Raw genomic sequence first — 24,999 nt, 5'->3', positions numbered from 1 at the left:
TTTGCCCCCCTAACCTCCCCCCCCCCCACCGGAATCACCATGCCATCCTGCATTTGTTATGTATGTAATTAACAGGACATTCCACCTGTAAACGGAGCACTCTGGCTCCTCGAAGTGTGCTTAGGAGAGACATCCTCCTTTGGTCCAAAGGGAGATGATATGCTCTCTGCAGAAGGGGTGTCTGTTGAAAAATTCTCAAAGTCCTCCTCCTCTTCTGCTGGAGAGACAGGGTCAGGAGTATCCAGTTTCTGTTCCTCCAAGCTTGCACTGTTTGGATCCAGTTCCTTAATAATTTTGTCATACTGTGCAATGAAATCCTCACCATCTGTGCTCAGCAGTCTTAAGTTACAATCTGCCTCCTGAGAAGAAATCTTCAACTCCGAGTCTGGCTGTGGATCAATCTCAGTCATTTTCTGGTTTATTTGTTCTTTCATCACACATTGAGTTGAGCTTGAATTTCTCCTACTGTGCTCATCCAAGCCCGTTTCCAGCTGGGTCTTTGCAAGAGGCCCATTGACTACTGTCTGGCTTTGGACCTTATGTTCTCTGTCTGCATTTAAAGTTTTCTCCTTGGAGCCGTCATCATCTTGAGTATCCTTCTGGGCACATAACCTGTAAACCATAACATCATCCTGAAAGTCTGATTCCTCTATGTAAGAACCTTTGATGAGCATAATGGCATTTTTTTTCATTTCTTGTATGTGTTTCGGTGGCTCTGCAGGTGGCTCCATTTCTGTGCTTCCCAGATCATCATATGGTTGCGGTGAGCTCACATTAGAACCAGGAGAAATCCCTGTGTCATAGCTATCATCCCATTCTAGCTCCAGCTGCATCTTGTCACTGAATGGAGTTACTCGAGAGGAGCTGCATGTGCTGGGTGTCCTTTGCTGGAGCTGAAACATGGGATGCTCCACATCTGTACTGTTCTCCTCTGCAAGCGTTTGGATAAAGGTGTCTGGATCAGGGTTTACTCCATCGTACAAGGCAGACCAAACTTTACAATCTTTCAAGCACTGGATGATGGCTTCTTGAGCTTCCCCCAGGTACTGCAAGTAGCTGATGTCCACAGCTCTTCCATATTCCACAATGCAAGTAGATTCCAAAGAGCGTCTACCAGAATCTAGAAGTAAAGAAGACGACTCATACCATGAGCAGAATATCAAATTTTCTCTAGCAAGGGATCTACTAAGACATTGCAGAGTCTTTAACCCCAACCATCCCATAAGGCAGGAAGACAAAAGCATAACCATTAAGAGATCTGCTCATAAACATACCTGACTTGTTCCTATTGCAAAGACAGAGCTGTAGCTCAAGATTTCTGCGAGAGAGGCCTGCATTCAAACCTTAAAGCAGCAACCACTCTGAAGCAGCAAGGGTTGCCTTCATGTATCTGTACATTATTTTCATGAATGCATAGTCAAGCTGGATAGCTGTTAAAACAAGGTTTCAATAGACCCGGACACATGGAAGGAATTAAATAAGCTTTCTAGTCCAGGCTTGCCCAATTTATTGTTACCTACCACATTTCCTTCCCCTCTGATTCTTTCTGACTTCCTCCCATGAGCTGCTACCAAATCAAATGCACTTAATGATCTGGTCTGCCCCTGAGCACCAATTACCTTTAGTTTGTGCTGCTTTTGTCCACAGAATATAATCTTTTCCTTGGCTTTCAAGTGTCAAAGTGATTCCAGTAGAGCAGCAGACTGGCGTCAGGGCCAGCAGTTTTGCAGCAGATACAGAATAACAGTCTCTCTCTTTCACAGCGCGTCGCTGGCTCAACATCATGTGGTTGCAAGGAATCAGATACCTGAAACAGCAGTGTCGACCATTACTTACCATCCTTTCATGTTAGAGAAAGCAGCAACACACAAAATTCCCTTCCTACCTTTCTGCCTTCTCCAAATTAAAAGAAACAGTAATAATATTTACAGCGATCCACTTTCTAAGCCTCTCAGGAGCATGAAACCCTGACTCTTTATATTGTGACACTTGGTTTGATGATGAACTGTAAAGGCAAGTACAGACAGGAGACCAGCTGCAGCAGAACAGGGAAGCGAAAAATCCTTTGGAGCAAACCGGTTGCAAGAAAGTACAGAGCAAGTGTGGGATGGGCAGATGTCAAGGGCCAGAAGAATGGGTTGGTACAGCAATGAATGAGTTCTGTCCCGAAATCCTCAATTTATTTGTTTTCTCGGGAAATCTAGAGAGGCAGTTTATGTTTGCCAGGCAAGCAGCCAGGAAAAAAGGAGGGAAGGGTCAACAAGGTGTCTTACTGCAATAGATCAAGACTGAGCTCTCAGGAAGAGGAGGGGAAAAAAGTACTGGGAGTACAAGAAATAGAGGAAGCACAGTCTCACGTTAAACTTCTTTAGAGCACTTTTGTTTCACTATTAAAAAGCACTTTAGTAAGACCCTCAGGCAGAACTGGACTGATGTTCTGCCTTTTAAAATGCAAACAAATTCTAAAAGATTCCCTAAATAAACAAAAAATTAACCACAGCACTCTTCTGCTAGAGTGGTGACATACTTGTGTTCACACAGATCCTAAGAGCATTCCCAGGAACAACAGCCAGAGCTATAGGGAATTTGACCTTAATGCCTGTGTGTGGAGGGAGAGACAATATCTGAAACATTCAAGTGATCTACATGCTAAAAGCCCAAGTTAGTTACACCAATATCTCTCATCTAATATACACCCCAAAATTATAAGTATCTTGAAGCAATGTACAGAATCACCACTTTAAACCAAAATTCATCAATGCATTCAGTACACTACAATCCACCTACAACAGTTCAGGAACTTGAAGTATTTTCATTGAGAGAGGAATCAAAGAGGTGAAAAACAAGAAAGAAGGCAGAAGCTGCAAACAGGTATATAGTTCTGTATCACAGTGCATAATGCGCTAGAGAAAACAGGCACAGGAGAAGAATTATACATTTAGAAGCAAGGAATAAGGAGGTGATAAATATATTCTTAGCTTCCCTCACTTCTAGAGATATAAATCACAAGAAAAATCTCTGAAGATCTCAGGACGTAAATCACACTACGTCAGGTCTGGTAGACTTTTGTCAGGATCATAAATATTCTTATCTCTGTAGTTGCTTGGATTTCTGCTCTCATGGAGAACTCTCATCCAGCTCTGCATCCACAGGCAGAGATTATATGTCTCAGAGCCAGGATGAGGAATGGAAAAAGGAGTTTGGCCTTTACCTTAAAACTAGCTGTAACATCACATCTTCACAATGCAAGCCAATGAGCGTTCTGAACAATGCCAAGGAGACCACACAGAGCTGGAAAACAATAAACATTGTCAGTTTTTGATCTGAAAAATTGGATCTTTCCAATCTTCCCTGCATACTACATTACAAAATTGCTCCACCAGAACATCACACTTTATAAGATACTCTTAGTATAATATTTCATTTTGTCAGCACCCTATGGGATTTTTTAAGTTATCTAGAGCTATACACATAATGTTTTATTTCAACAAAAGGAAATTCAGAACTTTCCTCCAAATAAGCTATAAAAAAAAAAAAATCTGTAATTTCCCAGTCTCGACTATTTTTCAAATTTATTAATTTAATTTAGTGTGAACTGAACCCTTTAACTTCCAATACAGTGTGTTAGTTTTTACCTCTGACACAGAATTTGAACCAATTAAAGGTCTTTTCTGAAAGAAAAGTTATAAATTACCTCAAGTTTCTGTTGCTTTAAGTATAAGGAATGATTAGTGTTCTGCACATTAAGAAGCTGAATGGTTCTAGAAATACAGGTTAAGGTACTGGACACAGACCAGGACAAACAAGCCATTTTTTGTCAGAATCTCTTCCATAGGAAGTGTTCGTAATCTCTCTATTACAGGTCAGCTGAACAGCTGGGAGTTATAGCAAAGCACGAAGATCCTTTCTGTAAGACCAGGAGAAAGAATAGAATTCCTCGTGGCAATTGCATGCTTGCCTTTTTTGCAAAGGTCTGATTAAATACAGCTGTAACCAGGTATTTTAGTAGTCACAGCAGAGACAAAAATCGTACCCATTCTGTGATAGGCAGCCCGCCTTCACCCTGGCTTTAGGACAGACTAAAACCATGGATTTCTACAGGCATTTTTGGTCATTAATTAGACATACGCTTTCAAAGCTATCACACAGGACATTTCTACCTGCCAGACACTTGCTAGACTGCAGTTGTGCCCAAAATGGTAGAAGCATGAGCTGTAAGCATGAGCTGTAAGCTTTCACAGACCACACTGTCTCTGTACTCCTGCCTCTTAATGTGTATTTCTCCTGTGCTGCTCCCTCATGGAAACATTATCTTACAGCTAGCTTAGGCTCCCGGACCAGGCTGACTCTTGCGAGAATTATTTAGCATAAAATTGACTCTTCCCTAAAGTTTCAAGTGGGTGTTTAAATCTTGTCTCTCCCTCTATCAATTATGTAAATAACATATGAAATAAAAACATATAGTAATAAATGACATTAATGGCACTTTTCAGTAGCTAACAAAATAAAGAGATTAGGCCAAAGTAAGGAAAAGGCTACAGATATCTTTCTACCCCATTTTTTCAGTCACTGAACATAACTTATAACTCATTCAGGATTAAATCCAGCATCCTGCCTGGGCATTGCTTCTTTTCTGCATGGTTCTTCTTTCCTGCAGTCACTCCCCTTGCTCCCACTGTTAAAATGCTCTGTTCTAGCTCTGCAACAGCACTATGTTCCTCTCTCCAGCCCGTGCTTTCTCAAGAATGTCAACTTAAAGACCCTTTGTTTCACCATTTCTGGCTCTTCTCTCTTTCAGATGAGTGACAATGTGATCAGCTGTCCACGGTGACCAAGACCAGATGAATGCATAGATTTCTTGAAATATATACACATCCATGTATTTCCCCTAACTTGGTAGGTATCTCTGTGAAACAGTTAAATAACAAAGTTTAGGTGAACCTCACTTGATAGCCTCTGAAAAGAGAAACCTTCTTTGACTGCCTTTCCTAGTCTGGTCATTGAACACCAACAGAAGAACAAAGGAAAGAGAATAAGCAGAGGGAAGAGAAATGGAAAATGCTCATGAACTGGCCTGCTGAGAGGCAAAGCAGAGCTCAAACTTGTTGCCCTGTCACTGCTCTCCACTGCCTGTACTCGGAGTCAACAGATATTCCAAGACTTCACGTCTACAGAAATAGATGGAGAGAGTAAAGGGACAAGAGACAAAGAAATATCCACAACTGGGGTTCTCAACAGGAATATGGGGACAGAGCTGAAGAGCTTCACAACAAGCCTCTGGAAAAAGTCAGATTCTTTCAAGAAAGGTGTGTTTTAGCCAGGGGAGGGACATGAGAGAAAAACAGGAAATCTCATTTCCTCTGTGAAATTTAGAGAGAGCCAAGTATAACTCTTCTTCATGCCACGAAGTTCAAAAAAATCTGCTGCTGCCCTAAATTATCCTGTATTTAAGACATTTCAGTTTACAGGGAAATATTATTCATTTGTCTTTGCAACCATATTGCAAAATGGCAATCTTCTGAATAAATAAAATCTATTTTTGAATTTTTTAAGAAGACTTAAAAAGCGCTCAGGAGAGAGGATATTATTTTTACAAGTCCTGTAAAATGCAAAGTCCTTTTTACAAGTTGCCCGTCTGTACATAAGTTTAACCCTGTGAATTATTAATCAGTATTTTCATCACTAATAATGTACACAGCTTTTGTGCTATGGAAACACACAGAAGGCTGCAATTCTGGCTTTTTCACTTGGCCAGGCTGTACTGCAGAAAACTCCTTTAGCATCACAGAATCATTTTGGCTGAGATCTTGAGTTGCTCAGGGCTGCAGAATTCTTTACAATTCCCTTCTTGTTTGCCAATGTAACAGTATTAATGATTAGCAGAGACAACAGCATTTGCATTTTTGTTGACAGAAGCTGTTTCAGTTCTCATAGTTAATCCATCTTAGAGATGCACTAACAGCAGCATATATCGATATTTGCATGCGCTCACATTTCAAAACAATTTTCAGATGAAGCTACTCTCCCTAATATACAAATTTAATGCAAGTGCTGATGTTCTGGCTTCTCTAAAACATTATTGCACATTCTAAACATTCACCTGCACTAAAACATTATTCTTAATTTCATCCATGAAGCTGTGCACCACCCAAGAGTCAGCCAAGGCTGCCAGCCACGCAAGACTCAGAAGGGTAGTCTGGTGCAACAAGTAGTCATTTTCTCTGCCAGAAGGTCGAACTGTTAGCAGAGGTAACTACTCTCTGTCAGCTCTCCCTCCAGCTGCTGTGACACACTGTGCTTGGGCTGAGAAGGGGTTCAGTGCAAAGCTGAGATAAATCTTATTGCACAGGGGAACGAAGGCAAAGAAAAGGAAGCAGCAGCCTGGTCACTTGACCAAAAAAGTGCTGCCTTCTAATCAAAGAAAGCTGGTAATGTCACAGTTAAGTAAACCTGCTACAGTAATACAGACTAGATTCCTGTGGAATACATGAGTGATACTGCAGATAACAACTGGGATCAATTTGGAGACATCAGCTGCTTGCCTTACCCGGAATGGTGTGTTGATTCTGCTGGTCAGTGTATCCAGGATATGCACATTCTCATGTCGGTGCAGCAAAATAAAGCGGAGGAAAATCTTGAGGAGGGCTGGTTCTGAAACGCTGCGCAAAAAGAGATCCAGGTATGCAGTAGTAGTCATCACTTCTTCCACAGTCACCTACAAGCAAAAGTAAAGTAAATGCAAACATACTGCACACACAAAATATCCATCCATCCATCCATCCATCCATCCATCCATGCATCCTTTGCAACTGTATACCTGGTAAACACTCTAAGTTCTCCATCCATACCATTACCACAAAACCACTGAGGCCTTCGCTCCTAAATTTGCAAAAATCATGCATCTGAATGCCTTGCAAGCTTTTTAAACCCATTTCTTACCTGTCTTGCTTCCCCAAGAAAGAATCCTCCCCCAAACTGACACCCCAAATCTCACACGTACAGAAAATCAAAGAACCAAATCATGCTAGATCCCCACCACCTTTCTGTCCATGCCACCTCTTTTGCATCACACCTCTGTCATCTCTCAGAAGCTTTTTCAGATTTTGTAAAAACCTACATCTAACACAACTAAAAATAAATGTCAGAGTACAATCAGCACAAGCTCAGTACAAAGCCATAGTCCTAGAGCTTTAAAGAGAAAATCCTCATAAATGTCCAGAATTTTGTCACAGTTTTCCTTCCTTTTATTTTGCCACAGCACAATTCCTACTCAATTTTTAAAATGAGTATGTATATACATATAAACACACATAAAGCCAAACCCAAAATCTTCACTACTGACTATTAGTAGATCAAAATAGAATTCAAATATCCATGTGACATTTGCATACCATAACGCACACTGCTCTGCTTACTGCAATCCTTTGGAGATTATCTATTCACAGGATACACTGGCAAAGCAAAGAAATTCCAAAGCCCACCTCTGCACCACGTTCTGCTTTTGCAAAGTCAGCTCTTTAAAAATGAAGTATCTAATAAGCTTAAGTGCATACAGATAAACCCTTAAATACAAGAATCTGACTATATGAAAGGAAGTATTAAACATCTTTTGTTTACCAAACTTAGCTGGATAAATGATAAGACTGATTTTATTAAAAAAAAAAAAAAAAGCTGTCACTTAAGAGCTAAGAGGATTTAGGAAATATTCCGAAGGGCAGCGTTTACGTAACATGCTGTAAATATTCAAATCCCCTTTCCATTATGCTGCATGTTAGCCATGTACACAGTAATGTCATGATGCAAACATTCTCTTTAAAGCATTTAAGATCACAGGCTGCTTCTGGCTGGTTACACAGAACATAGGAATGGGGTATGCAGCCTGCAGACCTTGTGAGAGAGAAGCTCTAAAGGGAAGGTCACTGAATCACTCTCAGTCTGAGGCTTTATTCTAATACTCAGCTACACCATCCTTAATACAGTGGGTTACTAGCTCATTTTGGCATTAGAAAAAAAAGCACCAGTGCAGCTGAATTTTTCATCAGGAAATAGAAGCAGCTCAGCACTTTTTTTTTTTTTTTTTTTTTTGCAATAGCCAAAAGGTTTGGAGAGTTGTGGTGTTAAAAAGAACAGCTTTCTGGTGAGAGTTAGTGACTGTTGCCCTGAGAACTGCCTTACTTTTTTTTTTTTTTTAATAGCAGCAAGCAGTAAAAAGCAAAGCCCAGGAAATCCATCATGTGACATCATTATTACAGCATACAGTTCACTGATGAGTTTAAACCTTCTGCCAAGGAAAGGCCAGACAGAAGTAATACATCGTCATGTCTCCATGTCACTTCTTCATCCCTTACGGGGAAAGGGAAGCACATTCTTGGCCTGTAGGTTTCACAGCTGTTTGCTGACAGAATGTATATGTATAAAATGCTGAAGCTGTAAATGAAAGCAAGAAAAGCCAGCAGATTCACAAGGGCAGTGCCCTTTTTCTGAAACCAATACTCTTTGGACAACTCATCCTACATTTCTAGCAGTGAGAGAAACCCATATGCTTTTCAAAGTGCATATCATGAATGAAACACAGAGCAGAAGAGAGCCAGCTGGAGACCAGTTTAGAAAAGAAATGCTGAATCCTGAGAGCATGTTCAATGCTCCTAACAGCTTGGGGACTAGACAAAAAAAGAAATTATTTTTAATAGCCAACACTTCACTGATACCACTAAACAGAGCTAGAAGAACCAACTAAAGATTAATGAAGCCCTAACAGTTCACAAAGGAGTTACTTACAATCTTGTTAAATCTTAATTTTTTGAACTGAGGGGATTTTGTGCAGGGTTCCACATTACAATTAATTTTTTCGTTCTTCTTGGGAAAGAAGTTTCTGAATCTGCTTAACCATTTTCCAAGAAAGAGAGAAGATGACTAAGTTTTGTCAATATTTAAATGGATTTGTAAAAATCTTTTTATTTTTCAATGAAAACAAACTGCCTTATCCACAGCGCTCCTTCAGACTTTCTCAATAAATGAAGCTAGGGTCTATTTTGCAACTCACTGTGCAACACTCAAAGCAGGCAAGTTAACGCTGTGCAAGCAATTTTAATGCTATCATGGTCTAGAAGTTCCAGTGCTCTCTCAGTGTGCCTTGTGTGCAACTTAACCACACAAACCAGCAAGGAGACCTTCCTTCTGCTTCCCCAAAAGAGCAAATCAAACAAAAATATTGTTTTGGGGCATTTAAATTAAAGCCACGTTTGCAGTTTAGGAAAAAGATCGATTAACCTGGCAAGCAGATGCCTTGTGCTTTTACAGTTATATCTCATTTTGCCACCTTGCATTCTGGGTTTGCTTCTCTCTTTCAGCATGTCTGACAGCAAGTGTTAACTTCTGAAGATTTGAGGCACCTAGAGAAGTATGCAAGGAAGCCAATTTTAACTCCATAAGGCTAATTTTCTTTTTACTCTATGGGATACATTAGTCTGCTCTGATTCAGCCTCTAGAGAACTCACTCTTTTTGCAATTAACTAGAGAGGGATGTCGGAGAAATCAGTTACACTAGGCAAAACCCATCCTTGGCAAAAATCCTTTTAACTCTGCACACCTTCTCTACAGATTGCATCATACATAAAACATGGAGTGTTGAAAGTGAGACTAGTTTCAATTTGTGCAGTTATTATTGAAGATCTTTGTTTTCTAAGATACCAAAGCCACGCTATTAAGCTTCATTCAGACTACCTGCTGGTTGTCTCCTTTTAAACAAACGTCTCATGAGACAGATTTGAGGAAAGAGGGAAATCATTTCTAATAAATTCAAATCAGTACTTAGGTAAACAACAAAAGAACAAATGTTCCCAGGGAACTAAACAGGTACTACCCATGTCAAGTATGTCCATTACAGTCAAATACGGAGGCAGCTTTACAAAAACTGTTACTGTAAACATTGGCTATAGTATCATTTGTCCAAGTAAGCTTTTAGCTAGCCCTCAGAACTGAACATCTTTGAATCAAAGACGATAAAAAGCAAGCCAAAACTTACACACACCAGATACTTAATCTGAAAATTCTTCACCTCTGATAATTCAAATGTCAAGAAAAATACCACAACAAAGGGAGACTAATAAAATCAAGACATGCTAGTTTTCCAGAAAAGCCCTTTCCTAAGGAAGTAGATTTCAAGCTATGTTTTTGGTAAAGGTATTTCAGCAATATTAAAATCCACTGCCTCCTCATCAACAAAACCAGAAACCCACCAGTAGCATCCCTTGCATTAGATCCCTTCTGCTAATGGTAGAGCCCAGGGATATACTGCTGCACCAAAGATAAAATTATAGGATTGAAAATAAAAACAAGAAAAAAAGTCCATATCCATTGCATTAATCAGACCACTCTACCATTTTTATTTTATTTCATTATTAACAGTTGTAACAACTAAAAGTTGCTGGATTTTTAAAAATATAAATTTAAAGCACCCATCTAAAAATACCATTAAAAAAGCCTAATCCACATGTTTTTCTATATAACAATCATTTGTCCCAGATCTGTTTAAGAGGTAAACTGCTACAAAAAGGACTACCTGAGAGTCTTCATAGCCAGACAGATACTTGACAGGAGATTACTGAACAGAGAAAGCCACTTTTAGCCATGTAATACCCTTCTCTAATTATGTAATAATTTTTAGCAAATCTTTTCTCGCCTCCTCTGATGACTGATTAGATGGTGAGGCAGAACACTGTAAGAAGATCCAGCTTTTCTAAGTTACTGTGCAAAGTAATAGCAAAGAGCTAGAAATAACTGACATTGTGAGTTCAGTTTAATATATTACACTCACTGTGTTAGACCAATTGCACTGATTCTTTATTACTGGTGTACTTCTCGTGAAAAGAACTCAAGTGTTCTTAATAGAACTTATTCTCTCAATCCACAAGCAGTTTTAATCTGAATAAGCCCACCTCACTGACAAAAAAAATTCCAACCATTTCTACTCCCTCCTATTAATTTTCAAATTCTTGCCCCTGCTTATATAGGCAAAAGGGTTCATGTTTCACTGCTCTGCACAGTGAATTGGATGAGGGAATTGATTCAGATTAAAACCATCCAGAAGCAAAGGTGAGTTTTAACCTCAATCAGTTTCAAATATTAACAGTTGTCCTGGCAAAAGAAGAGAGAGGCAAGCAGGATTAGGGACAGAGGAAGTTTGCACACTGCGGGAAACAGAAAATGCAAACTATTTCAGCTTTCCTCAGCTTACGTTTATAAACTGCTTCAGTTTACGCCAGGTTAAAGTTCAACAGCACTGCAGTGTTTGATGCAAAGAGTGAAAGGCACCTTTACGTATACCCACACCATAGCTGCTCAAGTTAAGCTTTGTGCTGCTGTTACTGGGCTTCTCCAAAAGCACAAGACTACTCAAAGTTTTCCAGTGACACTTGGTTTGCATGTTTTAACAGCAGCTGTCCGAACGCTTTTCAGTAAGGTGAAAGATGGTATTATCTCCAAATGGGAACTGACAGTCTTGTAGGATATTTGTGAAGATGCTCCTTCTAATCTCTACAGTATAATTTACAGGTCATTTCCCTCTAGCTGAGCTGTGTAATCATCAAGCAAGTATTATTGAATTATCACACTAGAATGCCATGTTAGAGGCTTTCTTTTAGATGGGTTAGTGTGCAGTACATTTGAGGTCCATTTGACAGAGCTTATTTGACAGGACCATGCCAGCACTTCCACAGAGCAATTCTGTTCACTTGGCCAACAGCAATGTTTTACACTAAAAAGCTGGTACAATTTTCCATTATTCAGACTAAACCAAGCCTATTCAGATTAAAACAAGCCTTCCAAGTAGAGAAATAATTATATCACAGTGAGCAATTCAATGCCATGTAGTAAAAGCACTAAACGCTGACATTAAAAATTTGCTTTTATCATATAATTTGTCAAATTTTTAGTGCTTTCTTCAGTAAATTGAAGTACCAAAAATTACATAAACATTCAAGATCTTCTGAATAGCTGTCTTTGTCACCCAAATTCTCTGAACGCCAAACTAAAATTAAATCATACAGGCTTACAGTACAAGGATGTATATAACCAATCTGAATTGTATCAAAGATAACATAATATTTACATATACCACAGTGTGGCCCCTAATTATCTAGCACGTGGTTTTGACTAAAAAATATATCCATATTAAGCACTTTCTGGAAAGGATTTCACTTACATTTCACTTAACAGTGCTGTAACTACCTAAAAGAACACGGCAAATAAACACAGTCTACTAACAAATATATAAAGACTAAAATAAGGCAATACGGCCTTAGCAGAACCAGTAAAAATTACTTCAATGGATTCTGGATTCACTCTGGGATTTCAATTAGGTTTCAACTGAGGAGAAAATTAGTCTTATTCGATCACTTAGACCCTTGTATAATTTGTCCCCAGAAGACCTTGTATTTTATTGATAGAGCTCAAAGATGTTAGTTTTGAAAGTGCAGCAAGAAATAGCCAGTGAAATACGTCACAGAATTGAATGGTATGGGCTCTGTACCCAAGCACAACTATACCTTCTCACAATTATTTTTTTCCTAAGTATCAAAATGTAACCGCATAATTTCAAGGTGTAACTGATACGCCATCAAAAATTACCAGTCTTAATTTAGGAACTGATTCTGTCAGAAAGTCTCAATTTTCTTAAATCCCAAACACTTACACCAGAACTAATAAAAGATAGTTTGGGCAAAAGTTTAAATAATGGATTGTTACTACAAAAAGAAAACTACCAAATTAACAGTTGCTTTAGCTCTGTATCTTTACAGACAAAACATTTTATTCCTTCTGGTTTTAAAGGAATTTGTGACCTTGCACAAAGACACACACTACCACCAGCCCCCAAACAGTATCACTGAATCACTTTTTTTTTTTTTTTGATGTCTCTGATGAAAAACTTGTATCTCAGAAGTAAGGAACTCTTCTGTAAAAAGTACAGTAACAGCCAGCCAACCAAAGGATGAGGCAGGGCTATTCCAGCACAGCCAGTTAATGCATATCCTCAGCTACATAATACAACTCTGGGCTCTGACTACCCATTCAGCAATGTGCAGCTTTGGAGATACCAACACACTTGTCAATCGCTCATTACACGTGTAGGTGGGATAACCCACACCAAGTGACAAGACTAGCACAGACAAGGTATAAATTAGGCTACAAGAACATGCTATATTTAGGATGCTTATCTTTGAAAAATGAAGTTAGGTAGTCACAAGCTTGAGAATGTTTGGGTTATTTAAGCACATCACAGTTAATCTGCTACATAAATAACCTTCACAGAGCTTACTGTGAGGAACAGGTTATTTCAAGCTAGCTTGTTTGCCTGATCAATTCGAAACTTCCTTAACTGGAAAAAACCTGAACTAGAGAACTCTTTTTTCAACTCCATACTAGCTTCCTGAGATAAAACCAGAAAATCACACCAAGCAAAATATATTGGTCTCCCCACCCCCTGACTTTTTCATAGAAACACATCTCCATCCTCAACAGTCTTCTACTGTTTCATTCACACAGTGAACTGTGTACATAGTAAGTATTTATAGGGAGATAATCTGCAAAAAATCTAAAAAAGGCAGAGCTTACTACACAGTTCCTTAAATGTTACAAACATTTCAAGATCACACACATGCATATCTCAAAGTTCTGGGGCCACATACTGAAATTCTGAAATACTTTTACTGAAATTCTTATGCTACTTTAACCAAAAGTCGTGTTTGATAGTCAAATGTTTTAAGATGGGAGAAGGGAAGGAAGTCAAGGAAAGGAGCAAGAGATCTGGCTGGATGAATTAGGAGCTCCTAGTAAATCTGAAACATGAAAGGAAGAGACATGAGCAGGGAAAGGTGGCCCAGAAGGAAGATGGAAAAAGTGCTTGAGGGAGCAGGCAAAGCATCAGGAAAGCCAAAGCCCAGTTGGAGATGAAGAAGAGCTTCAACAGCAAAAGAAAGACTATGAAAAATGCATGGTCACTCCTCAATGGGGACAGGGACTTGGTGACAGAATACACTGAAAAAGTCACAGTATAGCAGAATAGTTAGGGTTGGAAGGAACCTCTGGAGATCATCTAGTCCTAACTCGTTCCTGACTGGAACCATCTTTGGAAAAACAGATGCAAGTCTTGCTCCAGCACAATTTTCTTCCTCATGACATTACTTCTTGAAGAAAAACTAGAATATATTACACAAAGATCAAGTTTGTAGTAGTCTGTCTCCCCAAGTCATTCAGGACCAGACCCAGAAGCTCATCTCCCTTCCAAATTTTACATTAAGATTGAACCATGGGTACCAGATTGGATGTGAGATGCTAAGGGCTGAATGCTCTATCAGGTCTAGACTTCCTTCCTTCTTTTCTTCTTCCCTCCCCACCTGATCACAAAGAATTATCAGAAGCAGCTGTTATACCCCAGTTAAATTCTAGAAAAAAGATTTATAGAAACACCTTAGGAAGATGTGCCAATAATTATCATCATCTCTTCTTACCACCCTATAACCTTTCACAGATCTGTCTTCCTAATCAGGTATTTATACCACACTCCATTACATGCTGAATTTGAACTCACAAGCCAGAACGAGTCAGAAGAACCCAAACTGAATGACTGCATGAAAATTAAAATCTTCAGCCACAAGTAGACTTTGATATCAAACCAACTTCAAGTGAATTTAAAAGAAAAATCAAGATCCATTTAGTATTGTGTTAAATGAAAGAACTTCTGTTTTAAAAAACGTCATGGTACACTGGCCTTTCTCTCATTTTGGCCCCTTCCAATTTTTTATTAACCTAAAGATTAATTACAACACAAATCCCCCAATGGATGATACAGTTCTCAAAGCCCACTCAACTTAGCATGAATGTTTCCAATGGCAACTAGAAATTACTTTAATATACGAAAGAGCTGTTATAGCATAATTATCTGTCTTAGCACACAGACATCTGTCCCAAAATCCAGTATGTAAAATATTTATTTTCCGTTAAATTAACATGGAGCACAGCAAAGAAAGACTGGAGAGGTCAAATGTGCCTCTACTTGATTCCTTTTGCTATGGAGTTTTGGTCTCACAGATGTGAGAGGCTTGTATCAGATCCACTAGATGGTGCAATCCATCTTCTCCATTAAATGCATTTGAAGTTTATACACAAGTAGTTAATTTTTAACGAGGAAAAGGTCAGTCTTAATGCTAATCAAGGAAAGGCTTATTACTGGAAGAACAAGGCACCATACAGAGCGCTGGGTTCAAGAAAGATCTAGGCTTAAAACTCTCATATGTTAGCAGCCAGTATTCCCATTTTCAAGAGAACTACGATTTCACCCAGTTTCAGAGTATATAAATGAGGTTCAACAAAATTTTAATCACATGAAAAAAAAAAGGTAATCAGAACAGCAATCTTTAAATAATTTAAGTAACATTAACAGGGAAGTAATCAACCCTATAGGGTGTTAACAGATTTACTGACCGATACGAATGGCTTTTACAGGCACGGTAGTACTCAAAACAATCTAAGATTAGTCTTGAGTACTTCAGAGATAAAAACAGGATTCACTAAGACTAGAATCCATTCTGATAGCTCCCTTGTTATCCATAACCTTGACCTAAAACTGGTTAGGCTTTTCACTTCTAATTCCCAGTCTTGGTAAGGGATTAAGTCCGGATACAGAAATAGAAAAAATTACTGCCAGGTAAGGAGGTGAACTCGCAGTGACAGGCTACAGCTTTGATATGGATTACAGCCAAATTTTACTTGAACCCTCACCAACTTCCAAATTGTTTGAGGTCTGCTGAATCATTGTAAAAGACTCTACACTGCTTATGACTTTCTTGGTGATTATTTATCATGAAGAATTGTGGGTGCTACTGAAACAAGTTGTGGACAAGAAGGCAGGGTATGGTGTTTCACTGTCCTCTCAGGAAATGGAACAGCTGCAGTGCTTTCTGCTTGGCAGGCTTAGTGAAAATCAGGAGACCTTCAAAAAGTAATTTATTGGTTATCTTCTGACAAGTTTTTCATGGATTTTTACTTTCAGCAGTTCCTCCTTTTTCTCCTCAAACAAGGTGTTCTTTTACAGGGCAATGAAGACTGTTAATTCAAAAAATCATAGAAATGGCCTGGGTTGGAAGGGACCTTAAAGATCATCCAATGCCAATCCTTCTGCAGAGCACAGGGGCACTTTTCACTACACCAGGTTGCTCAGAGCCCCATCCCACCTGGTCTAGAATACTTCCAGGGATGGAGAATTGACATAATTGACATATTCTGCAACAGCTGGAAACATAACTTCTTGCAGTCTAAGAAACAAACAAAAAAACCCTAAGCAAATTCACCAACACTGGTGTTGTATTTTGCAGAGGATAACCCCTAAAATTCAAAGAAAAGGGGGAAATTTTTTCTTCAATGTAACATAAATTGCACACTAATACATTAGAAAATTGATACCAGACTCCACTTTAGGAAAACAGCTCTACCAACTATGGTAAGGAACTACAAAACAATAGCTACTTTGCTAAAATTAATGTAATATTTATTGACCTCTTCCTTGTGGGCATTTTCCTTTAGGAAAATATTTGGAGGAAAAAAAGTTCATGGAAACATGTCTGCCACGATGAAATGTCTAAAATGTCACTGCTTTTTTGACAATATGTGAGCCTAGGACAACAAAAATATTTTGGTTCTGAACCGCACTTAAGAATTTTAAACACTTTCAGAAATACCTATATTGTGCTTAATAAAGCATAGAAAGAAAAGATGGAAAGTTAGTCTAGAAACTTACTGAATTGCATGGAAGTCACTACTGACAGTACATTTAATAGGATCTTTACAGAGAGGTCTTCCATAATACTTTTGCCCGTTATTATTTCGTGTCATGCTTGCATACACCACTGACCTTATGGAGCGCAGGAGCCATTACTGGCACCAAAAATCCATTGTAAATGTAATTCACAAGCTGGGTACGTATCGAGGGATGTGCCACCTAGGAGGGTGAGGGAGAGAAAGACACAGAAGAGTTCCAGTGAGATTTAAAACGAGACAGGGAACAGATAACTATTATCCACTACCAAAACCTTTCCCATTTAATGAAACATTTGTCCTTCTCACCAGAATTTGCTACGATTCAGGTTCTTAAAGACTTTTCCCTCTACAAAGAAGCTGCTTAATTACAGTAAGTCTGCCAGAGTTAGAGACAGGGCTTTTCAATCTTCCTGCATGCTGACAAGGATGAATGGATGGACGGAAAAGTGTGTATGCCCATGTATCAAAGGAAGATTTGAGATTCTAAATTTAGCTCCCACAATCTCATCAAGGTCACTTGAAGGTGGATTTGCCATTAACTTGCCTTCCTACAAGAAGAAAAGTCAGAACAGCTGCTTTCCTATGGTTCAAGAGTAAGTAAACCAAAGCAGTCGCCATCTACAAGGTAAAAATATACTGTTCACATGCCCTTCTCCCAGCCACTGTAAAACAAACAGAAAATCTACCAAAACCCACATTATTCATTCAATAGGATGCTTAGGATCTTTAAAAAAAAAAAAAAAAGTACTGTTATTAAAAGACAAAAATTCACTTTTATAATGAAGCATTCATTATACCTTTGCAATGAAAACATAGTACCAATTCATGTATATAAAAGCAAAATAAAATTACATTCAGAAGCTTTCAAAGTTAATATATTTTGTTTGAAGTTCACATAGAGACTGGAATGTCACAGCCTACTTGTGGCCACAAATACATTCTCCCACTTGCAATTCTCACCAGACTTCCTTTAATTTGGAACCCTTAATTTGGAAAGGGGAAGAAAAAGGGTGGCCTCCTTCTTTGCTGTGATCCAGGGAAAAAGTAGTAAACGTCTTGGCTACACAGTCCCTTTTTAATCTCTGGCCAAAGTCTTTGACTCAGCACAGAGAAAGCCACACCACAAAGACCACTGCATGCACAGAGCAAAAATTCCTGCAGTAAATGACCTTTCAATTCAACTGAAGAAAGACTATACAGACACAATCAACCAGCAGTCAGAAACTGCTCCTTCTGCATGTCAGCTGAAGATCCTCTATGATTTTGAATTTATTTGAACAGTGATTTTAAAATAAATTGTTCCTCTTTAGTTTTTCTCCAGCGCTCTTTCATTTTTAAAATAAAGGTATGAAATACGGTCTCCCAGAAATGCAGATCTGTAGAATAACTCTGGTTAGACACCAAAATTAATATTGTCCCCTATTCGTGCTTAAACATGCCTATTAAAAAATCTTGTATATTGCACTTGAACAATGACAGCTATTATTTTTGCTTGTTCAATGCTTTAGCGGTCAATCAGTTCCTTTATTTCACGTGTGTTGCATTACATATGTTTTATTTAGCAATAAATGTGACTAAACTTTCAATTCTATTCAGCACGTTTCAAGTAACACATAAATCTACAGTTTTTGTAGAATTTATATCATGTTTTAATGAAAAACTGGCCCGGGTTTCTATAGGGTTTTCTAGCCTTAAAAATAATATGTAAAGACAGAAATCTCATTTTAGATTTAAATCAGAAAAAAAATAGTAAGGAAGCAAAGCAAAAAAAAAAAAAAGTTAAAAAGAAATATTAAGCACAGAGTGGTTTCAAAACAGGCCAATCTAAAATGAATTTATATTTTTAGGAAGATACCTAAATACTGCTTGGAAGGCTTTCTTTATGTTGTACTCACCAACAGGCAAAACAGATTATTTTCACTATTTTCCTTTGTATGCTATTATTGAGAGCTTAGACAAACACAGATACAAAAACATTTTCCCACAGGTAAAGGTATTCAATTTACTTTTAGTATCAACAGTGGTATTAAAATGCAATAAATATTTGGGTTTTTTCTTTTAACAGAAAATCCTCCCAATTACATAATGAAATATTAAGCTTTGTAACACCTGTCACTTAAAAACCAAAAATTTATTAATTCATCCTTATAACCAGGACAGACAGCACAAACCATTCATTTTATTATAATTAGCAATTTATTATAGTGTAACTTTAAAAGTCCATACCATTAAAAAAGTAAATTAACTCTATAATTTACAAACTTCTGCAGAAAATATAACCGACTAATACTTCAAAAGAACAGGCCAACTCTGCTCAATTACCTGTATCACAGCATTGCAAAATTCAAGGGAATTCATGAATTGCACAAGGGCTGGTGACAAAAGCCAGTCATCTTTCAGCAGACAGTGCCATTCTTCTCCTTTTTCTTCCAGCTTTGTAGGCAAAGATGAATAGAGGCCACTTAGTCCTGTTGCTAGCACCTGTATTTCAAAAATAGAAGAGGAAATAAGTTAACCATCCATCTGCTTGAATGGCAATGCTACAAATGGTTTCTCCTATTGGTTTTACGAATATAAGAGAGTGTTAAGATTAATCTCATTTCCTTTCAAAAAAGTCCTGGGGCAGAAAGACATGAATATTTTAAAGAGCCTTCTATACAATATTCTTCTTTCAAGATCTGGTATTTAGGAGAAAGTGATGGAGAAAATAAGGTTGCTTTGTCTATTTTTTTATTTTTAATCCTAAATTATAATTTCTTTTTAAATTCTTCTAAAGCCATTTGTCACTTTCCTTCGGTCCCTTTCAGAAACAGCCATCACTGCCACATATTCACAGCTTGTCTTTTGCTGGGGATTCAAATGTTACTGCTTACACATGCCTACAGGAAGTAATTTCACTTGGAAACATGAAACATTAGAAATGGAGGGGTAAAGCGCCCCATGAAGAAAAAGCTGATGTTCAGTGTCACTTAGACCACAGATATATGTTGATTTTCATTCCCAAGCACTTGAACTCAGCTGAATCCCCTTTAAAAAAAAACCAAACAAAACAAAACCAAAAAAAAAAGCCAAAACACCACAACTGTTCATAACTTCCCTTTTTGCTTTCTTATTTATTTGGAAGGGGGAAGAAGAAATAAAAAAGTCTGAAATAAGCTACTGATTAAACATTTTTTCCAGTAACATTAAGGCTTACAGATGATTTATGTAGAATGTATCACTGAAGCGCAAAATCACACTTTTAGTTACAATTTAAAAAGCAGATTTCCAAAAAGTGTTTTTAAGTTTTCCTTAACATATCTAGAAAATGGTAGCTTCAGGTGAGGATTTTAATTATTAAAGTTATTTAAGGCTGGAAACTATCTAAATATTATTACCCTTCTGACATGATTTTATACAACTTCAGAATAATTTTTAAGATGACTCTCATTTTTACGGGAACATTAAAACTCAGCCTAATGGAAATCTTCTTAATTTTCATTCAACAGACTCCTCTAAGAGTTTTTTCTCTTACAAAGGGCTACTTGGCATCTACAGGGCTAGACTGTCAAAGCTGAGATGAAACACAATTCTCTTATCTATTGGAAAACAAAGAGTTGACAATGTGCAGGTCAAAGACCAAGAGCTAACAGAAGGAGATTCAGGTTCTGATTAAACACAAGTGCAAGCAACTGTAATTGTTAACCCATCCAGTCAGACAAAGGCTGTTTTTCTGGATACTTTCCATTCCCAGTTCACATAATTTTTAAGATGCATTTATTCTAGCATATATAATTAAGCCAAACATTAAGGGGGAGGGGAAATACTGTGGATATATTCACTGTTTTAACACAGTGACATATACACAGTTTTATACACATATATAAGCAGATAGATAAATAAAGGACAGGTAAAAGACAATGTTGGAGACACATGAAAAAATTAAAAAGCTAAAGCTATTGAGCAAAGTTTTATTTGTACGACCACATTCTTTTATAACCAGAATCTTTTTTGTTGGTTTGTTGGGCTTTTTTCCCCTCTTTCTCACAGTAGAAGAGCTCAGAAAAAAAGTCATGAAAATCTTCCTTGGGCCATAGAACCACCTATATGTAACCCACACAAACAGCTCCACACACAAACCCAGGCTTCCAACAATGAAAGAATGTGAGATTTGTTTGTGTTACACGCTGTTAATTAATGCACACTTGATTTTCCACTGTCTGCTAAAAATTTAATTGCTATTCATAAACACATACTACCGTCTCAGTAAGCAACATGATTTTCAGAGCAGTGTACTATCCACATTTGTCCTTCATATGGATATTAGTCCCTAAGCATAAGAAACTGACCTTGAACAAAACATACTACTTACTCTCCACTAAAAGGAGCAGCGAACTCACAGTCTGTTGAATTCTTAAGTTTGTCAGACTTACTGAAGTTAGAAGTGTCAGATGTAGCTGCTAAAACCTATAGAGTTTAGAAAACTCTTACTTTTGCTATGAAGTACAGCTCAAATGGCTCTACGAAACTGTTTCTTAAGCACTAAGAGAGAAGCCACTGGAAGCTATTCCATCTCTTTAGATAAAAAATATTTGAAAATGTTCACAGAAATATATGGTGTGAACAGGATTACCATTTGAAATTACCAACAGAACATTCTATAAGCAGACCTATAAAACATTGCTCATATACAGACTACATTACAGTTTTAATCAGTAACAAAACATCAATGAAAAAAACTCTGAGAAGGAAATGAATGAGTCCACATCCTGAAAGGGCAAGATTTGTTTTATTTTTTGTTTTTTGTAAAGTAGTGTCCTTTTCAACTTCTCCCAACATTTGTCATGTCAACCTTACATGCTCATCTACTTTCAGAAGCATCTCCAGCAGTTTCTTTCTTACCATCAACCAGTTTGCTTTTTACTTTCTCTTGACTCACAGAAAACACTGACTGACGACATGATTGGTAATCATAGACAACTTATGTGATTATACTGTGTTGTTAATGCATAATCAACTGCTACCTGGACAATTCCTTCCCTTTAATAATTTCCTTTCCTCTCACATCCATATCTTTCTATCTCTATAGAGTCTCAACTTTTCAAGGACACTGCAGAGCCCTCCCTCCTCCTGCTTTAGTACTTGCTTTCCTAAGCTCTGAAGTATTTACAAATAAAAGTTTTTATGGAGAGACTTTGAGATGTTATCCAGCTCAAAATTTTTAAGAAGCATTGTTTTCTTATTATAATGCTGAACAGATAGTGTCTTCAGTCAGATTCAGAAACTTTCAGGTTGAAACATGATAAAAATTATATGGAGTGACATCAGAAAACTTTATCCAATAGTTTGCCTACACGTTCTGTCTTAAAAACATTTGTTAGTGGTGTACCTTACTGCAGCCTCTCTCCTTTCTCCTTTATAGTTTATTCACCTGCAGTTCTGAATACTATGGAACTACAGACAATCCAGTTTTTAAAAAGCTGCTAACCAAAGTTAAGTCAAAAAACAGTATCAAGAAAGCCCTAAGGTTCACTTTGGCACAGATCTAACACTGATCTGGATATATGAGGCAGCACAGATTTGTGGCCAGACTCCATCACAGGGGATGCCCATACTATGCAATAAGGCACAGTAAAGAAAACCCTATATTGCCAACCTAGCCCTAGAACCAGGGGTAACATCACAGTGCCACCCAAACACGGCTCCTATCAGCACAGGACTGTGGTAACTGTTTGGGAGAGCACCTGAGGCAACAGTTGTACTGATCTGAGTGATATACAGCAATGCCACTGACACGTACAGATTCTTCCACCAGAACAAAATCTGTTCTTCAGCTCATCACAACTCAAATTTGAGAAAGACAGTGAGCTAGTAAGCTCACTATGGCATTACAATAAAGTCTTACTATAGACTTAGGACAGTCTCATTACTGTTCAGAAAAGTCTGATTTTGGCACATTTTGACAAGAAGCTTTCCTAATTGGAGTGATTGTCAATCATGGCTCCCTGATGTTGGAAGCTGGCTTTTAACTTCAGTATAATAAGGTTTTTTTCCTTTTTTTTTGCTTCTTTTTTTTTCATTAATTGGAAGATATAATTTTGGAAGTTATAGCATGAATCCAATAATGGAATCTGGGACAATTTGAGAACCAATATCATATTCTTTAGCAGCATCTATTAAACAAGGTCAATTGGAGTCTCTCATCATGAAAAAAATAAATTGATGCAATATTTACAACTGACCAAAAGAAATAATTTAGAAGTTTTGTTTTGCAACTTGTAGGCCTCCCCTAGCCTATAAACCTGGCTCTGCCTTATGGCTCAAAGCAATCTCAGAACAAGTGGAAACCTATGGCTGGAGCAGCTGTGATCAGGCAGTGATGTTTAAGTCAGGGATTCTAGTCTTCTCTGTTCTACAGCTCCCTGCTTTAGTAGCTATGTGAGGCTCTGGCATTTACTACATTAAAATGCAAGCCATGAAGAAGATAAAAGAATCAGTCCAAAAAACAACACACAAGAGCAACTTTTGTAGAGAATGATTCTAAGGTTTGAACACATCCATTGCAAATCTCAAACTGTGATAAGGCATGAATAAACAGGTGGTGTTATTCCATTCTGCTTTAGCTGTAAAACTGGAGTAGGCCAGCTTTGTTAGTTAAATTAGATTAATTACTTAACAGCAAAGGCTTTCTATTCATGTAGTAAGATTGATTTGCCAGATGTAACAGTGGAACAGTACTATCAAGTTTTGTAACAGAGCAAAACACAGCAAGATGGTTCTTTGCCTGAGACTGCCATAGAAACATCCCATTCCGTGACAACGAGCAAATCTTCCTTTTATCTTGCAAAAAATATTACATTTTTATAACACTCTCGCTATTTTCACACTTGTTTTTCGAACTGTTGAACTGATGTCAGCGTGGCAAGCACGGCCTGCTTAAGCCAGCACTGCCACCAGAAACAACCTCCTCAGAACACCTCACTCCCATTTCTCACACCCTTCAGCCCCAGAGTCATAAAGGGGCCTCACAGTGAGACAGCATAAGTTTCCCTCTGATTGAGTTCTCTTATAACTTTCATCAATTTCCCAATTTAATTCACTGTGTGACTGCAAAAACACTTGTGCCGGCCCAAAAGCACAAGACACTGGTATGGAAACAAGAAGCAAGCCTGCGTTTGGCATTAAGGCTGGTTTGAACAGTGTTATCATTCATGAAGTAGCTGTTAGCAGAAATAAAGGCGTTACAACACATCTTTATCAAAAGAGACAGGAAAGGATGAAGAAACTGCAGGAGAGACAGTTAGCTTAGCACTGAAGACCATGCAAAATAAGAACAACTTACTGGGCAAAAATAGGTGTTTTCCGCTATGTGGTTTGCAACAAGGTTGTTTTCTGCAGACAAAGACATTATGAAAAGCAGCGCATCACGGGCCTGCTGGCCTACTGTTCCTTCTCGATGGATGAAGGGAATCAGCAGGGAAAATATGAGGAAATTGGCAGCTCCTTGGTCCTCACTAGTGTGGAAAAACAGTTCTAAAATGGAGGGATCTTTGGCGATGATTGAGCAGAGCTGGTTCAAGAGGACGACCAACTCTGTTTCCACTGTTGGAGTGGCTGTTCCTGAGCAGGAACTCAGCAACATCATCAAAGGCTTCAAAATGGGCTTGTGATGCAGCAAAGGCTGATGAGACTGGGTTACTAGCATTTCGTACATTTTGAGTTGCTCAATTTTTGTCTCATCCGTGAACTCTCGCCGTAGGCTCCAAAGGAAAAGCTTCTCCATGATGTTTTCTGAGACCACAAACTCCAGAATAGGCCCCATTGAGGCATCCTTTGCTTGCTCCTCAATTAATAAGAAAAGCATGTGCTCCACATAATTCTGAACAGTGCTGGCCTCATCAGGTGAGATTGCCCCATACTTTGCCTGCGTGTTTTTCAAAGGATCATGCTTCTCCAAGATTTTCAGAACCTAAAGAGAAACAAAGGCAGATCAGTTTGAGTGCATTTTGAAAAATATGCACTTATTACTGCAAGGAAAAAAATAATCAAAATTCTTAACAGAAAAATCATAGAACCTTTTCATGCTTTCAAATTGAGAAAGTTTGACAGAAACTAAAAGCTTCACATCTAACATGTACAAGGTCAAAACATAATGCTTTTGTTCACTATTTTTTCTAAGAAGCACCTAAATTTGCCACTTGTCCTATG

At 38.1% G+C, this 24,999-nt stretch overlaps 1 protein-coding gene across 7 annotated transcripts in view; it reads right to left on the bottom strand.

Annotated features, from left to right (window-relative positions):
• Positions 1–24,999, bottom strand: part of FAM160A1 (family with sequence similarity 160 member A1) — a 90,760-nt gene that overhangs the window by 9,870 nt on the left and 55,891 nt on the right. For all 7 annotated transcript variants that reach the window (XM_027891825.1, XM_027891824.1, XM_027891828.1 and 4 more), the window contains 7 exons: positions 24,134–24,760; positions 19,135–19,293; positions 16,907–16,993; positions 6,548–6,715; positions 3,212–3,291; positions 1,620–1,807; positions 86–1,120 (listed from right to left, as the gene is read on the bottom strand). In XM_027891825.1, the coding sequence (XP_027747626.1) occupies positions 86–1,120; positions 1,620–1,807; positions 3,212–3,291; positions 6,548–6,715; positions 16,907–16,993; positions 19,135–19,293; positions 24,134–24,760 (2,344 nt within the window). The remainder of the gene's footprint in view (positions 1–85; positions 1,121–1,619; positions 1,808–3,211; positions 3,292–6,547; positions 6,716–16,906; positions 16,994–19,134; positions 19,294–24,133; positions 24,761–24,999) is intronic.

This window comes from Empidonax traillii, unplaced genomic scaffold, assembly GCF_003031625.1.
Source record: "Empidonax traillii isolate 1590-97213 ecotype Southwest subspecies unplaced genomic scaffold, ASM303162v1 scaffold331:size1191723, whole genome shotgun sequence".
NCBI lineage: Eukaryota > Metazoa > Chordata > Aves > Passeriformes > Tyrannidae > Empidonax > Empidonax traillii.
The sequence above is the reverse complement of the archived record's forward strand: the minus strand, read 5'-3'. Positions and strand labels throughout refer to the sequence as shown.